Source organism: Telopea speciosissima, chromosome 4 (genome assembly GCF_018873765.1).
Source record: "Telopea speciosissima isolate NSW1024214 ecotype Mountain lineage chromosome 4, Tspe_v1, whole genome shotgun sequence".
In the NCBI taxonomy this organism is placed as follows: Eukaryota; Viridiplantae; Streptophyta; class Magnoliopsida; order Proteales; family Proteaceae; genus Telopea; species Telopea speciosissima.
The window spans coordinates 24,045,850-24,062,754 of NC_057919.1; the positions used below are offsets into that span (position 1 = coordinate 24,045,850).

General features: G+C 37.1%; 2 protein-coding genes across 3 annotated transcripts; both read left to right on the forward strand.

Moving 5' to 3' along the window:
- Window positions 1-890: 890 nt before the first annotated feature.
- LOC122658516 (clavaminate synthase-like protein At3g21360) lies at window positions 891-3,011 on the forward strand. Its single transcript, XM_043853510.1, has 3 exons — window positions 891-1,297; window positions 2,064-2,317; window positions 2,631-3,011. The coding sequence occupies exons 1-3, from the start codon at window positions 929-931 to the stop codon at window positions 2,974-2,976; spliced, it is 969 nt and encodes a 322-aa protein (XP_043709445.1). The 5' UTR covers window positions 891-928; the 3' UTR covers window positions 2,977-3,011.
- Window positions 3,012-5,914: 2,903 nt separating this feature from the next.
- Window positions 5,915-15,462, forward strand: LOC122658517 (clavaminate synthase-like protein At3g21360). Of its 2 annotated transcripts, XM_043853512.1 has the most exons (4): window positions 5,915-5,982; window positions 6,997-7,264; window positions 14,543-14,796; window positions 15,101-15,462. In XM_043853512.1, coding segments are annotated over exons 1-4 (870 nt in total). In that variant the 5' UTR covers window positions 5,915-5,980; the 3' UTR covers window positions 15,447-15,462. The 2 variants fall into 2 exon arrangements, with proteins under 2 accessions (XP_043709447.1, XP_043709446.1); XM_043853511.1 differs by lacking the exon at window positions 5,915-5,982 and having other exon boundaries at window positions 6,862-7,264.
- Window positions 15,463-16,905: the final 1,443 nt, after the last annotated feature.

The following is a 16,905-nucleotide window of genomic DNA, read 5'->3' on the forward strand; positions in this document are numbered from 1 at the left end:
GAGTATGATCAAACTCAATGTTGTGTTTATTTCAGTTATTGAAGCTTATTTTTGATAAAATCATTGTCTATATGCTATTATTTTGTTTAGGGGAAAAAACTTTGTCTGGGAATGTACCCAGAATTCCAGACACATTTGAGGGGGGAAGGGAGATGTCCGTCCCACCCCCCATGAAATGTGCAAATGACCCCTGCTTGATGCCCCACATGCTCTCCCATTGGCCTATGCGCATAGGAGTTATGCTCCAAGATAGAGAACACTTCTCCTTTTGTTTATTAGGTGGTGTAAACGTCAGTTACATATTGAATGTATGCCCGTATTTTTTGTTATAGATAAGTAATATTAAACATGTATCATATCATGGCTGAATTTTCGAAAAATATTATTGACGCTTGATCTCCATTTTAACTACCGTGCGTATCCATATCCGATTTATTGCCGATTCCTAACTTATTAACTATGATCAACACCAAGCAATAAAGCTCTGGTGATACCAACAAGTATCATCAAACCCATAAGGAGTGGGATCGTTAACGTCTCAACTGACATGATGCATCGGGGCAGTGCACAACACTTGAGAGGATAAAATTCTATCTCTCTTTGTGTGGGCTACTGTCTGATGTGACGGGGCACGGTCTGATGTGAAAGTGCACTGCACGCGGACAAAAATTCTAAGAAGTGACAAAGAAGAGAGAGTGAGGAATAAACAAACTTGATGTGTAATCAGTGCCCATGCTTTTTTTTTTGGCCTTTTTTATAACAAGTGTTCTTAAAGGTGCTGAATTATTAAATGTGAGAGAGAGAGAGAGAGAGAGCGATAATAACCCATGCATGTGTTTTTCTCATGCTTGTGTCCATAAGAATTGCCTATAAAAGCGAACAAAACGAGAGAGAGAGAGAGAGAGAGAGAGAGAGAGAGAGAGAGATCATGGAGATGGAGTTTGTAGAAGGAAAGGTAGAAGGAGAGAAGGCGTTCGGGGGTGTGGTTTTTCCAAAGACACTGAACCCTCCAAAGGAAGGAGAGAATGAGATGAGTTATGGAGTGAATGAGTTGGTGGAAATAGTGAAAGAAAAGAGAGAGTGGTTGAGTGATTTACTCCAAATCCACTCTGCTCTTCTCTTCAGGGGATTTAGGGTCTCCACAGCACTAGAGTTTGGAAGAGTTGTGGAAGCATTTGGGTGGGAAGATATGGAATATGTGGGAGCTACCTCACGTCCAAAGGTGGTTGATAGGGTCTACACTGCCAACGAGGTTCCCCTTGATCAGCTCATCAACTTCCACCATGAGATGGCCCTGGTTAATCCCATTACTTACATATCTACTGCCTTTTTCTGCTTCTTCTTCTTATTTATTTTATGAAAAAAATATTCTCGGTGAGGGGGGGTGCAGACCACGCCCAAATACAGTGGGGGTGAAATGATCACCACCCCCATGAAAGGTAGAAATTCTTCCTTCGAGATGTCCAATTTGGATCCTCTACTGTTGAGCTGTTTGGTAGGACCGTACTGCCTAGACATGGTGAGGCGTGCAATGATCGTCTTATCCCTGCACGAGCGCCTTGCCCGAGTAAGAATAAGGCGGTCATTGCACGCCTCACCATGTCTGGGCAGCACGGTCCTGCCAGGTAGCTCAGCAGTAGAGGATCTGAATCCCGAGATGTCAATACACAAGTTTTCATTGGCTGCTGCATACGCTTGGCTCCTGCACTCCTCCACAGAGAACGATCTTCCATATTTTATATTTATTTATATTTTTTTGGTAGAAATTTTATATCTTTCAATACTTCCTTTTTGTGTCTTTATTTTTTTCAATTTAAATAATTATTATTACCCTGGTTCAATTGCTTTAATTTGTATCTGAACCAGGTGGTTCAATCTTAATTTCTAGCTATTGCCCAGGAAACATGAGTGGGTTTTGTTTCTAAAAGTGATCATTTCTATCTAAACTGTTTTCACGCATGTAGTTTCTGTTTATTTTCCTAATTTATAATAAAATTTAGTTAATCAAGCAAGTCAAGTTTTAGTAATTAAAGCACAGTACTTGGTTGTTTGTATGAATGCAGACCAAGAAATTGACTTCCAAGATATTTTTCTTCTGTTCCCAACCTTCTCCAGAAGGTGGTGAGACATCAATTGTGCCAAGCTACATCATAGTTGAAAAGATGGAAGAAAAAATGCCAGAATTCATGGCCAAGTTATCTGAATTGGGTTTTATTTTCCGACTTAATACTCCCAAAGATTATGATCCTACCACTGTGGTTATCAGGACATGGAAATGGGTTCTCAACACTGAAGATGAAGTTGAAGCTGAAAAGCGGTATAGAAAAACTCACTCTGAAATTAAAAATAAATTAAGGGATAAAGTTCTCTGCTGCACTAGGGGCACAAGGTGTGCCCAGACACATGGGGGTGAACGAAATGACCAACCTATCCCCTGAATACCCAAAATTCTACCCCTTCCGTCTTTGTGCCCAGATGCGCTTCTTGACAAAGAACGTGTGCCAATAAATTAAACACAACTGTTTTATTGGGTTGGGCTTTCTACTCCGAATATCCAAACAAGGGTAAATTGCTAGATTGCCATATGATCTCTAAAACCGATTTTTCTTTCTTTAAATTTTTTTTTGTAGGGCCATGGAATTGTTTTCTTGTAGTTCAATCAACTTCAACAAGGACGGGAGTGCTGAAATGGTTTTTGGACCCATGAGCCCAATCAAGGAGTTTGGAGGAAGAAAAGTTTGGTTCTTTACTATCTTAGGATACTCAACTAAGGGGAAAGAGATGGGCATTAGCTTTGGGGATGGAAGTGATTTTCCAGCAGAAGCCTTCGATACTTACAAGCAAGTCTTGAATGAGAATTGTATTGATCTGAGGTGGCAAAAGGGAGACATCTTATTGCTTGATAATCTGAGTGTTCAGCATGCTAGGCGTCCTGGGAAGCCGCCACGTAGCATATTATTGTCTATTTGCAAGTAAAAGAAGTCACCCTTGACACCTTTTCCTTCCTATTTAAGATAATGGTGTAATAGAAGTAAGCCTTGAAAATGGTTATATATGTTGTATGGAAAAATAAAAATTTTATCTTATATTAAGGATTTGGTTGTTTATTTTTTTATGATGTGTTTGGATGTAAAGTGTTGGCGTGTGTGTGTGATGAACGAAGCTTTCCGCCAATCAATATCCTATTGCAGATCAAGAACACAAATACAAACAGAGTAATGGTATCCCAGTCTGTAGTACCCCGTTCCATGAAAAACATTTAATTTTTAGTTTTATTGATGATCAGGCATGGAAAGGTTCGTTTGATGGATTTTGGTCCGAGTCAGCTCAATAGAGGAAATTTGACAATAATAGTAAATGTTAATTTTCATCATTTACAAGTATTAAATAAGTTAGAATGACCCTATGTGATTGTGGCCCTTGTTGATACTTCACACCAAAGATAAAATGATAGAAATTGTATTATTTCAAGTAAAGTATTGATTTCACGTGGATTTTAGAAAACCTTATAGCCAGAATTTGGAAGAGTCCTAAGCACAAAAAACATAGGTAATCGAGTTACCTTTCAAAATAAAAAATAATGACATGCAATTATTATCTAAAGAAGTACATAATCAGGTCACCATATTAAAAAAAACAAGAATAGTGAAATGTAATTATTATCTATAAAGAAGTACATAAATTTTTTTTTTTTCCTTCAAATCATCATATTAAAAAAAAAAAAAAAAAACCAAATATTCTCGTTGATGGGGGCACAAGCTGTGTTCAGACACATGGGGATGGACAAAATGACCACCCTACCCATTGAATGATAGGCTCATGTGTCTCGGCGCCGGCTTTGCTGTTGTACGAAGAACATCAGCCCTAAAAAAAAAGGGTTGATGTTCTCTGTACTGCAGCGTAGCCCACGCCCAGACACATTGGTTTGCCATTTAAGGGGCAAGGTGATCATTTTGCCCACCTCCATGTGTCTGGCGTAACCTACGCCCCAAGCACAGAGAACATTTGACCCAAAAAAACAAATAGTGACATGCAATTATTATGTAAGGAACTGTAGCGACAAAAACATGCAAACACTAAGCAATAAAGCTGTAGTGATACCAACAAGTGTTGTCAGAGCTCACATGGAGTTAGTGACATGAAATTATCATCTAAAGACCTGTAGTGACAACTTTTAGGACCATGACAGTGAGAGAGTTTCCATTGGGTCTATTATCATGCTTATCATGCCAACGCATGCCATCTCCTTCTAAATATCATATCTCTTTGTATTTATTTTTGTAAACAATGACTGTATAGACTAAAGAGCCATGCAAAAGCAATTCCAACATATTAGTTTCACTCAGTCGCTTTGAGAAGGCAACTTCACGGCTTTTCTTTAGGATTTTTTTTTTTTTTTGTTTTTTTTTTATGGTCACATTTCCCTCCTCCCTTTCTGTTACTTTTTCTTTTGTTTGATGCTTGTAGTTCGTGTCTCGTTAGATGCTTTTATCAATAAATTACTTTTTCACCAAAAAACCAAAAAAAACAAGAATCCACTCCTGTAAAGAGCTATGCAAAAGCATGCAAATACTAAGCAATAAAACTCTGGTGATATATTTTTTTTTTTTTTGGTAAACACTCTGGTGATACCAACTAGTGTCGTCAAGGCCCATAACATACTCGATATAATAAATATGTGCTTTTTATCAGACCGGATATTGTACATGTATTATATGTTTGATATTTTTTTCTAAAAATAAAAAATAAAAATTCAAAAGATAAACTAAAATCCCCAAATCCCTCGCCTTTTCCGATTGAAGAATAGAAGCAGCCTAAGGGTGTCAATTTAGACTGATCGTATAAAATCGTATTAAACTGTATCAAAGAAGATTTGATACGGTTTCGGCATGGGAAAATTGAATCTTTTTTGGTTCGATATGGTATTAATTTCTAAGCCTGTTTGATATATACCAAACTGCACTGAATTCTCTACTTTTGTAGTGAATGAAGGCTAGATGTGTTATTGACTTCTTGTGTTTACATATACATAGTATAACTATATAATAATATAATATTAAAATAATAAAAAAAACATACAAAAAAACTTTAAAGAACATGCTAAATATAATAGATTTCATATTATATATACTAATTTATATATAGAAACCATATAACGAATACCAAATACCATGACAAATTATATACCGAATAAAACTGTATATCGAACCGGTACCATACAATATGATATCGGTATGGGTAAATGATACCGTACTCAGTATGGGAGTATTTGGATTGGGTACCGTACCAAATACCGGTACTCTACCGAATTGACACCCTTAGACAAAGTGACAACTCATTTTATATTGTTGCAAAGAAAAAAGATAACTTACCAAAAAAAAAGTGTACGGACAAAGTGAAGTTAACTTATTTTACACCAAATAAGAAACTGGTGATAAGACTCTCAATACCACACACAACTGATAATAGTTCGAATATGAAACCATTTTTTATACCGAATAAAAACCATACCATCAATATAATATCGGAATTGAAAATAAAGTTTGTATTCAGTACGGTATGATTTTTGGTATTTACTTTCTATCTTCTGTGCTGAATCGAAACCTTATCGAATTCCCGATACCGTACCAATTGATAATTCGGATATTCCCTGGCAGAATATGAAAACCTACATTTTTCTCCTTTTTATTACAAACGTTCTAGAAGGCGTTGGAATTATTAAATGAGAGATAGAAAAGAGAAGGATAATAACCCATGCGTTTCTCATGAATGGTGTACATAGGAATTGCCTATAAAAGAGAACTTCATAGGAATTACCTATAAAGAGAACAAGAGAGAGAGAGAGAGAGAGAGAGAGAGAGAGAAAGAGAGTGAGAGAGAGTGAGTGATCATGGGGATGGAGTTGGTAGAAGGAGAGAAGGTGTTTGGGGGTGTGTTTTTTCTAAAGACACTGAACCCTCCAAAGGGAGGAGGGAATGAGATGAGTTTTGGAGTGAATGAGTTGATGGAGATGATGAAATAAAAGAGAGCGTGGTTGATTGAATTACTTCAAATCCGAAACGGACCTAGGGGGAGGGAGGTCCGAGTTACACAAGGTAGAGATGTAAACGGATGGTCGAAAATCCGAATTCGATCTGCATCCGAATCCATCCGAATCCATTTAGAAGTATTCATATTCTACCAGGGAATATCCAGATCCGATCACATCCGATCTGTATTCAAGCAGAATCCAATCCGTTTACAGGCCAAGGAGAGCATATGCAAGGGCATCAACATAAATTTTTTTTTATTTCACTGGGGCGACACAGAATTCATACGTTCTTGTGTCTGAGCGCAATAGTCACGCAACCAAGCATCATTCTTGTTTCCTGACTTAAAAGATGAGGGATATACACAACAATTTCACCCAAAAAAGAAAAAAAGATATACGCAACAAAAGACAAAGGAGGAGAAACCCCTTAGGAAGAACAAACATTGGATATCTACAACCTTCTGATTGCAAGATAACTTGGAAGAATTCCTTTGAGATGGCCACTTGTAAACCATCTAAGATGGCTTGAAGCTCATGGATAATAACAGATGTTGGAGGACCAGCAGCTGCCACAGCAACAAAAAAAAAAAAAGAAGCTTCAAGCCCACTATTTCGACCAGTGCAATCATATCCTCGCGGTTAACATCATAGGACCCATCACAATTAGTGGATGGATAATGTCTTGAGCAATCTCAACCAATCAATAAAACTATGTCTGCTAGTAAAATGAAGAGGGAACCACACAAGGGGACACCTAATTGCTTCCGAAGCAGATTTCAAAGAGTATGCACCATTGTCCATTGGAATTTTCTATAAAAGCGAACAAAAACGAGAGAGAGAGAGAGAGAGAGAGAGAGAGAGATCATGGAGATGGAGTTTGTAGAAGGAAAGGTGGAAGGAGAGAAGGTGTTCGGAGGCGTGGTTTTTCCAAAGACACTGAACCCTCCAAAGGAAGGAGGGAATGAGATGAATTATGGAGTGAATGAGTTGGTGGAAATAGTGAAAGAAAAGAGAGAGTGGTTGAGTGAATTACTCCAAATCCACTCTGCTCTTCTCTTAAGGGGATTTGGGGTCTCTACAGCACAAGAGCTTGCAAGGGTTGTGGAAGCATTTGGGTGGGAAGATATGGAATATGTGGGAACCAGCTCACGTACAAAGGTGGTTGATAGGGTCTACACTGCCAACGACGTTCCCCTGGATCGATTCATCAACTTCCACCATGAGATGGCCCTGGTATATCTTCTGTCTTTCTGTTTCTGCTTCTTTTTCTTTATTTATTTGGGTAATTTACGAAACACCTCCTGACAATAGAATGAATCTCAAGTCACCACCTCTTATTTGAAAATACTCAGAATACCCTTGCTTTAGAGCCCTATATTATAGATTAGTCTCTACTGTTAGTTTTACGTAGTTAACTTATGAAGTCTGCCAATTAAATTTTTTTAAAACCCTAAACTACCCTTGACCAGTGTATAATTACTGGTTTATACTTGAATCTAAAAAACTTTTTTTTTTTTTTTATCAAAACAAAGAATCAGAGAGGGAATATTACCTCGATCTCCTTCTTCCCCAAATTGCTAAACTGAGAATGGAGTTAATGTTTTAACATCACACTACCGCCTCTTGCGGTGGTCGAATGAGAGGTTCGGCGACCTGGGAAGATACTGGTGAACTACCATCCTCCTCCTGTTACCACAACTTCTGTCTCAGGTGTGGGTAAAACTCAGTGGTGGCCCTAAATAAAAATCGAATTCAAAACAGAGGTGGGGTTTGTTTGTGGAAATCACAGGGATGGGTTTGGGGTTCAGGGGAATCGATGTCAAAGGGATAGGGCTAGGGTTGTTACGGGAGAGGAGAGGATTGCTGTGAGAGTGATCTCTCTCTCTCTCTCTCGTTATATCGAGCACTTGGAATCTAGCATCCACCCAACTGCTCAGGCAGTTTTGAAGGATTATATCAGTACCTGGAGAGCTTCACTGATCCTCTTTTGATGCACTTCTACTGGCTGGATTGAGTTATTTCCACTAAGTTTCATAAGCTTGCGATATCTCAACCCCTAGGTCTCATTTTTGGCTGATTTTTGGAGCATCCATTCTCACCGCCAGAATCACCACTCGAACTGGGTTTTAGCCCCATCAAATGGTTGCTGGTTAGTATTCTGTTATTTCAAGTTTTCTGGGTTTTAACCTCTACTTTATGCTATGCGATAATGTTAGGGTTTAGGGTTTTAAGCACAAGGTTGCTTAAAGCAATACACCATGTATATCAAGTTTGGAATAAACAGGTTGCTGCCTCCAGCTAGTATTTATAGGAAAGACTAGGGTTTTAGGTTAGATGGATTCTTTCTAGTGGAACCCACCACACCCTGATTCCTTATTCAAGTAGACTTATATTAGAACATATATTAGGGTTATAGAATATACCCAACAATCTCCTCCTATGTTTTACATATAGTCAGCACTAAGAATAGATAAACATCGTTCAAACAAAATATTGAATCAAATAAATAGAATGTTTAAAACTTTAATGGATTATAAAGTAAACTTTAAGAAATAAAACCTTTGAATTTTAGATCGAATCTAAATCCAAACAACAATAAGTTCCACATGCAAATGAAAATTAAAAAGAAAATATCGTTGCAATCCTTCATGACTTTACTCATCAAGTAAATCATCATCATCAAGATCCAGATTTAGACCTTCTCCTCCATCTTTGCCATCCTTTGTAATTTATCAAATATGAATTTTATAAGAAAAATGAATTCAATCATTTGCATAAAGATATAACAGTATCTAGTTCAACAAGAAGAACTTAGTACAATTCATATAATGGCTGAAAATGAACCAAAATTCAACAATAAGCATTATCGTCAAGTTTCTATACAAGAACAAGACCCTATATAGTCTCTTTCATAAGGACCATATCATGTTTCCTTTTGGAATATTATAATTGTCATAGCAATCACAGATGTTGTATCATCAAGTTTGGAATGACACATCATACTATGAAAGAATGGAAGACAAGCATAATATCAACGAAATATATCAAAACAATTTTCATATTTCTTTGTGGAATAACAAAGTAAGGAAACGACATATAGAAATTTGCTACACCATCAGATTTGGAATGGTTTCACAAACCTCCATACTTAGTAATCTTACCAAATTATTTGAAATATGTAAATTATCACAAATGTTTATTATGGCTAGCTGAGATTCGAATAATTCAAAATAACATAGGATTAGATTAAGACCTCCCTAAAAGATCTTTAATCTCATTTTTTCCTCAGTTTTGAATGTTCGATCTTTGTTCAGTCCCTTTGTAAGAGCATCTGCCATATTATCCTTCCAAAATTGGAGGATGTCTAGTATAGTGTAGGGTATACCTAAGAGTACCCTTAAGGTATCTCATGAGCCTCGTCAGAGCATCCTAATGCTCTTTGTCAGGATTATTAGTGAATCGACTCAACATGCCTACCGTAAAGGCTATGTCTGGTCTAGTACAACTTATTGCATATATGAGACTACCAATCAGTTTAGAATAATCCAACTAATTCACAGCTTCATCTGTATTAGGTTTCAGCCGTTGGTTATAGTCATAAGGTGTCTCAATCGGTTTGCAATCACAGTATCCCCATTTAGAAAGTAGCTTCTCAATGTAATGAGTTTGGCTAAGAGCGATCTCTTGCTTATCAAAACTTACTTTTATACCAAGAATGGTGTCTACTACACCAAGATCTTTCCTGCCGAATTCTTTGGACAAGGTTGTTTTAATGTCACTCACTACAGAATGATCAGAACCAAGAATCAACATGTTGTCAATATACAAGCAAATAATCGTAACCTTATTTGATATAAATCGAAAGTAAAGGCATTTATCCGAGTTACTGGTATGAAAATCAAAGCTCTTTACTGTTTTATCAAACTTTTCATGCCACAATTTAGGTGCTTGTTTAAGACCATATAGAAATTTGTTTAACTTACAAACTCTCTTTTCAAAATCTTCCATGACAAACCCTTCAGGTTAGTTCATGTAGATTTCTTCCATTAGGTCTCCATTAAGGAAGGTTGTTTTCACATCCATTTGATGTACAACATAGTGCTCAATAGATGTTAAAACAAGAAGAATCCTTATCGTAGCCAAGTGACAAACCGATGAGTACATATCAAAATAATCTATCCCACTAACTTGAGTACAACCTTTAGCTTCTAAGCGTGCTTTATACCTGGCTATAGATCTACCAGGATTAAGTTTCTTCTTCAACCATTTACAGTCTATCGTTTTAGCCCCTTTAGGCAAATCAATAAGCTGCCAGGTCTTATTATGCATTAAAGATATCATTTCTTCATCAATGACTTCTTTTCATAATAGTGAGTCCCTGGATCTCATCGCTTCCTTAAAATTGGATGGATCAGCCTCTAAATGGTAAGTCACAAAGTCCTCACAAAAATTCTTGGGTACTTGATCTCTAGTAGAATCACGTCTAGACTCTGATTCAGAGAGAATTGTGGGAAGAGTGCCAGAAACAACTGGTTCAGATTCCAAAGGTGATTCTGTAACCATTCCTGTCAAACCTGGTAAGGTCATGCCTTTATCTTTGAAAAATTTATCCTCAAAAAACACAGCATCCCTAGATTCTATCACCACATCGGTTGAGAGATCCAAAAAATGGTTTGCAGCACTATCTTCTGCACATCCTAGATACACACAAGTGTTGATTCTAGTTCTCACCTTAGGTTTCCTAGAGTCTTGTATCCTTACACAATCTATAAAACCCCAATTTTTAAGAGTGTCAAATCTATAGGAATGGTTATGCCAAATTTCATAAGGAATAGAAGTCAACTTAGAGTGTGGTAACCTATTTAGAATGTGATTAGCAGTCAACACTGCTTCTCCCCAATAACAAGTAGTCATGTCAACTGTCAGTAATATGGAGTTTAACATTTCTGTCAACGTCCTGTTCTTACGTTCAACTATGCTGTTTGATTGAGACGAGTAAGGAGTAGTAGTTTCAATTATGCCCTGAGAGGCACAAAATTCCTTGAACTCTGACAATTTAAATCTCCTCCTCTATCACTTCAAAGTCTTTTAATTTTTAAGTGTAACTGATTTTCTACTCGGTTCTTGCAAATTTTAAAATTTTTAAGAACTTCATCTTTCGATTTTAACAGATAAATATGACAATACCTAGAAAAATCGTCTATAAAAGTAATTAAATACTTTCGACCACCTCTAGTAGTGAAACTTTTAAAATCACAAAGGTCAGAATATATTAATTTAAGAAGTTGTGTAGTCCTAGAAATTGAACGGAAAGATTTTCCAGTAATTTTGGTTTGAGCACACACTTCATATCTATCTAATTTAATCGAAATGTCTAATGGCGAATTATGAGTTTTAGCTAGTTTGACAGATTTTCTATAATTCACATGTCCTAATCTACAATGTAATGTTTTAGGATCAAGCAAATTTGAACTAATTTGATTAATTGTCTCATTTGCTAAACTTAATCTATACATGCTATTAACTAAATAAGCACAATCAAAATAATGAAAGTTAACAGACAAAGTTACTCTACCACCATAAAAAGAAACACACATGCCAGTATCACATAATCAGCTAAGTGAAATTAAATTCTTTTCAAAATCAGAAACTACTTTAACATCTTTTAAAATTAAAGTCTTACCTAAAGACAAGATCAGATTTGCAGTTCCTTTCTGAGTCACCTCCACTGATGCTCCATTGACAACTATAACCGTCTCTGCTACTTTGATTTTCTTAATCAGCAAGTTTCTGTTGTTACACACATGACAGGTTGCTCCAGAATCCAACTACCAATTTGAAGAAGATCTGGACTCACCCTTTTCAACCATGGCAAAAAAATTGGTAGGCTCAGTCTTATCCACCATCATGTAGACTTTTTTCTTTAGTGTGTTAGAATCCCCCTTTTTAGGGTGTCTACATTCAAATGCATAGTGACTTCACTTACCACAGTTGTGACACTTGCCCTTCTTTTTTAAAGTAGTCTTTTTGGCCCTCAACTATTCTGGTTCAATTTTAGGTGGCTTGGATTTCTTAGAAAATTTCTTGGGATGTGTAACCATGTTAGCAACTGACTGTTGTTGTTTAACCATCTTCAAATTATTCCTAGCCCTGTTCCAATCTTCGACTCGAATAAATCCTTTGAGATCATCCAGCCCCACTTGCACTTTCTTTCTATACATCTCAGTTTTAAAAGAATGCTAAGTCGAAAGTAATTTAAAAATAATAGCATCAACTAGGAATGCATCACAAACAGGTATTTTTTTTAGGTTTAATTTATACCGTAAATTCTCAAGATTAACTACTTGAGGGAGGATTGCCTTGTCTTCTTGAAATTTGAAGCCCATGAACTTATCCACCAGGTGAGTTTTTGATAGTTCCTCCTTTAGATTGAGCGTTTAAATTATCCCAGATCTCTTTTGCAGCTTCAAATTTACTGTAGGTCTTTGCAAGTCTATCTGACAAACAATTTAGTAAATAATTTTTGCAAAAGTCTTCATCAATAACCCATTGAGATTCCTCAATATCAATACAGTTGTTGAAAGTACTCGTTACAGTATAGAAAACATTCAGATATTTGAAATCAAACAGAGTCTCACGTGTTCATGCACTGAACTAAGATCTACTGCAGGTTTCCAAATTGCTCATCTCAAACGGAACAGCATGTTTCTCCATCTCAACGATTGCTCTATATTTTTATTTAAAAAATATTTAAAGTGGAACAATCGCACCTGATGAGAGGAGAGAAGGAGGATATGACGGATCAAATACAACGGACGAGAACTCGAAAGATGTTCAGCGTTGGAGTTGGTCGCTGGGGGCAGTTGGCGCTCTTGACCAAAGTGGATCGCAGAGAAAAGCTTATGAAGATAAGCACCTATGAACTATTACAATCTTCAAATGATCTCCAAAGTCAATCGAGAAAAGTCAAACGTGAATGATCTCCAAGCATCAAAAACACAATCGTGAATCTTCAAACCGCACACAAACATTACAATCGTAATTTAACACCAAAGTCGATCGCAGAGAAAAGAAAACAAATATTGCATTAAGATTGTTAGGGTTTAGGATTTTAAATACAAGATTGCTTAAAGCAATACACCCTGTATATCAAATTTGGAATAAACAGGTTGCTGCCTCCAGCTAGTATTTATAGGAAAGACTAGGGTTTTAGGTTATATGGGTTCTTTCTAGTGGAGCCCACCACACCCTGATTATTTATTCAAGTAGACTTATATTAGAACGTATATTAGGGTTATAGAATATACCCAACAGATAATGGTTTTATTCTATAAGATCACTGGAAGCCATGAGAATTGAAAATTTGGAAGAAAAAATGATAACTTCAAGTTTGATGGTGTCCCTCACAATAAACACACACGAGAAATTTGTGGTTTCAGATCCTCTTAACAATCAAACCTCCTCAACTTCTTCGCAGGAGTTGAAGTGACATTGATGATGGAAGCAAAAAAATGGTTTGGTCTTCTGCAATTCGGAGGGGAGAACAGATTGCAGCCATGGTTTCGATCTTGGCTGTGGCGGTGGGAACAGGAAGAAGGAGAAGAAAAGCAGCAAAACAGAGAGGAAAGGGTGGAGAGAGAGGGGGAGGGGGTAGTGATGATTGCACGGGGAAGAGGATGGTGTGGGATGGGGTTACACGACGTTAATGGTGGTGGTGGTGGTGGCTGGGGCAATGGTGGTTGTAGTAGTGGTGGTGATTTAGGGTATAATTAGAAATATCAAAATTGGTATCCTAAATATAATTTACAAGCTTTGGGTACCTAAAGTGCATTTTCTACAGACGTTGGGTAACTCAATTGTCATTGTTTATTTTATTTTGGTTAAGGTTAAAAATTGTTTTTTCACTTTCTGGTTTGACTTAAGATAACACCTTTACTGTGTAGAGAGGGACGGATGAGTATTTTGAAATAAGAGGGGGTGACTTGAGATCCGTTCCATTTTCAAGGGGTGTTTCGTAAATTATCCTTATTTATTTAATGAAAAAATGTTCTCTGTGAGGAGGCGCAGCCCATGCCAAGATATAGTGGGGGTTGAAATGATCACCACCCCCTTGAAAGGTGAAAATTCCACCCTTGAGATGTCAACACACGCGCTCTAATTGGCTGTTGTGTGCACGTGGCTCCTGGACTCTCCCACAGAGAAAGATCTCCCATATTTTATATCTTTCAATACTTCCTTTTTTTCTCTTTTTTTTTTTAATTTAAATAATTATTATTACCCTGGTTCAATTGCTTTAATTTCTATCTGAACCAGGTGGTTCAATCTATTAATTTCTAGCTATTGCCCAGGAAACATGAGTGGGTTTTGTTTCTAAAAGTGACCATTTCTATCTAAACTGTTTTCATGCATGTAGTTTCTGTTTATTTTCCTGATTTATAATAAAATTTAGTTAATCAAGCAAGTCAAATTTTAGTAATAAAGCACAGTACTTGGTTGTTTGTATGAATGCAGACCAAGAAATTAACTTCCAAGATATTTTTCTTCTGTTTCCAACCTTCTCCGGAAGGTGGTGAGACATCAATTGTGCCAAGCTACATCATAGTTGAAAAGATGGAAGAAAAATTGCCAGAATTCATGGCCAAGTTATCTGAATTGGGTTTTATTTTTCGGCTTAAAACTCCCAAAGAACGTGATCCTACCACTATCGTTATCAAGACATGGAAACGGTTTCTCAACACTGAAGATGAAGTTGAAGCTGAAAAGCGGTATAGAAAAACTCACTCTGGAATTAAAATTACAAAAAAGGGAGAAAGAACGACACAATCAGGCATGAAATGATCATTTCACCCTCATGAAAAGGCAGGTTGTGTCGGTCATTTTGCACCCGGCTGTGTCTGGGTGCACATACATGCCACAGTACACGATCGGGTGGCATTCCTTTTCTCATAAATTAAACACAGCTGTTTATTGGGTTGGGCTTTTCTACTCCGAATATCCAAACAAGGGTAAATTGCTAGATTGCCCTATGATCTCTAAAACTGATTTTTCTTTCTTCAATTTTCTTTGTAGGGCCATGGAATTGTTTTCTTGTAGTTCAATCAACTTCAACAAGAATGGGACTGCAGAAATGGTTTATGGACCCATGAGCCCAATCAAGGAGTTTGGAGGAAGAAAAGTTTGGTTCCAGACTATCTCAGGCTACTCAACTAAAGGGATAGAGATGGGCATTAACTTTGGCGATGGAAGTGATTTTCCAGTAGAAGCCATCGATGCTTACAAGCAAGTCTTGAATGAGAATTGTATTGATCTGAGGTGGCAAAAGGGAGACATCTTATTGCTTGATAATCTGAGTGTTCAGCATGCTAGGCGTCCTGGGAAGCCGCCACGTAGCATATTTGTGTCCATTTGCAAGTAAAAGAAGTCACCCTTGACACCTTTCCCTTCCTATTTACAATAATGGTCTAATAGAAGTAAGCCCTTGAAAATGGTTATATATGTTCTATGGAAGATAGAAGTCTAATCTTATATTAAGATTTTGGTTGCTTTCTTTATGATGTGTTAGGATGTAAAGTGTTGGCGTGTGTGTGATGAACGAAGCTTTCCGTCGATCAATATCCTATTGCAGCGGTATGAAGATTAAGATCTTCAGAGCTCCACAGTGATTGCAATTCTTTCACAATGTCTATCCTTTTGTGGAACTTTTAGTTACCGTTGGAGAGTACTGGTATCCCAGTCTCCAATACCCCGTCCCAAGAAAAGCATTTAATTTTTAGTTTAATTGGTGACTGGCCCGACACGTTTAGTAACCCGGCAGTTCCGGTGTGAGGTCTTATCCCGTCGGATGCTCAATCGGACCGACTGAACGACCTAGCCCGTACTATTTGCTGGTTTTGAAACCTTGTGAATTAAATATTTATGAATCTTAGTGGTGTGTTTGGTCTATAGATGATCGATCAGGTTTTAACTTAATATGGGTTTTGAAAATTTTCAGCTCTAAGTCGATGGATTAGGTTATTAATACACACATATATGTCATACTATGGTCTCATTCTCATATAAAAAACTGATGCATTAGCTTGATACCATATAGCATGAGTAAGACCAGAAGATGTTGGACTTTGATTGATACCTTGATTAACTTATTTACCCATAATTTGAGGACCACATGATTAGGATTTTTTTGCACTGTTGATAAAAAACTAATACACCTAAGAAGTGAGGAAGAAAAATATAAATTGTTTATTCTATTACTCTTAATCTGTTAAGGCTCGATTAAGGTCCGTTTAGAGTTAAACATGCCCACAGTATAGTTAAGGCCCGATTATAACCCGAAGCCTGGCCTAGTTTGATCGAGCCCTACCAGGCCCGACCCAAATACTTAAACATGCAGTCACGGTGCTAGCTTTAAGCAACATGAGGCCCGGCTAGGCCCAACTGAGCCAACTCAACAGAGGAGATTTGACAATAATAGTAAATATGAATTTTCACCATTTACAAGTATTAAACAAAATAGAATGACCCTATGTGATTCTGGACCCTATTGGTGTTTCACACAAAAGATAAAATGATAGAAATTGTATTGTTTTGAGTGAAATATTGATTTCACGTGGATTTTAGAGGACCTTATAGACAGAAATGCAAAGAAAAACGTAGGTACTCAAGTTAGATTTCAAGATAGAAAATAATCAGGTTAATCCGATGTATAACGGCCAAATTACGGCCAAAACAGTGAGCATAGGTCAAGTTGAATAGGGGATCGGTCCAACCGGTTATCCGTTCCGGAGCCGGTGTGGGAAGACATTACTTCGGAATTTATTATGGGACTCCCTAACAAGACATCCATTTTGGTTGTTGTTGATCGATTGACCAAATAC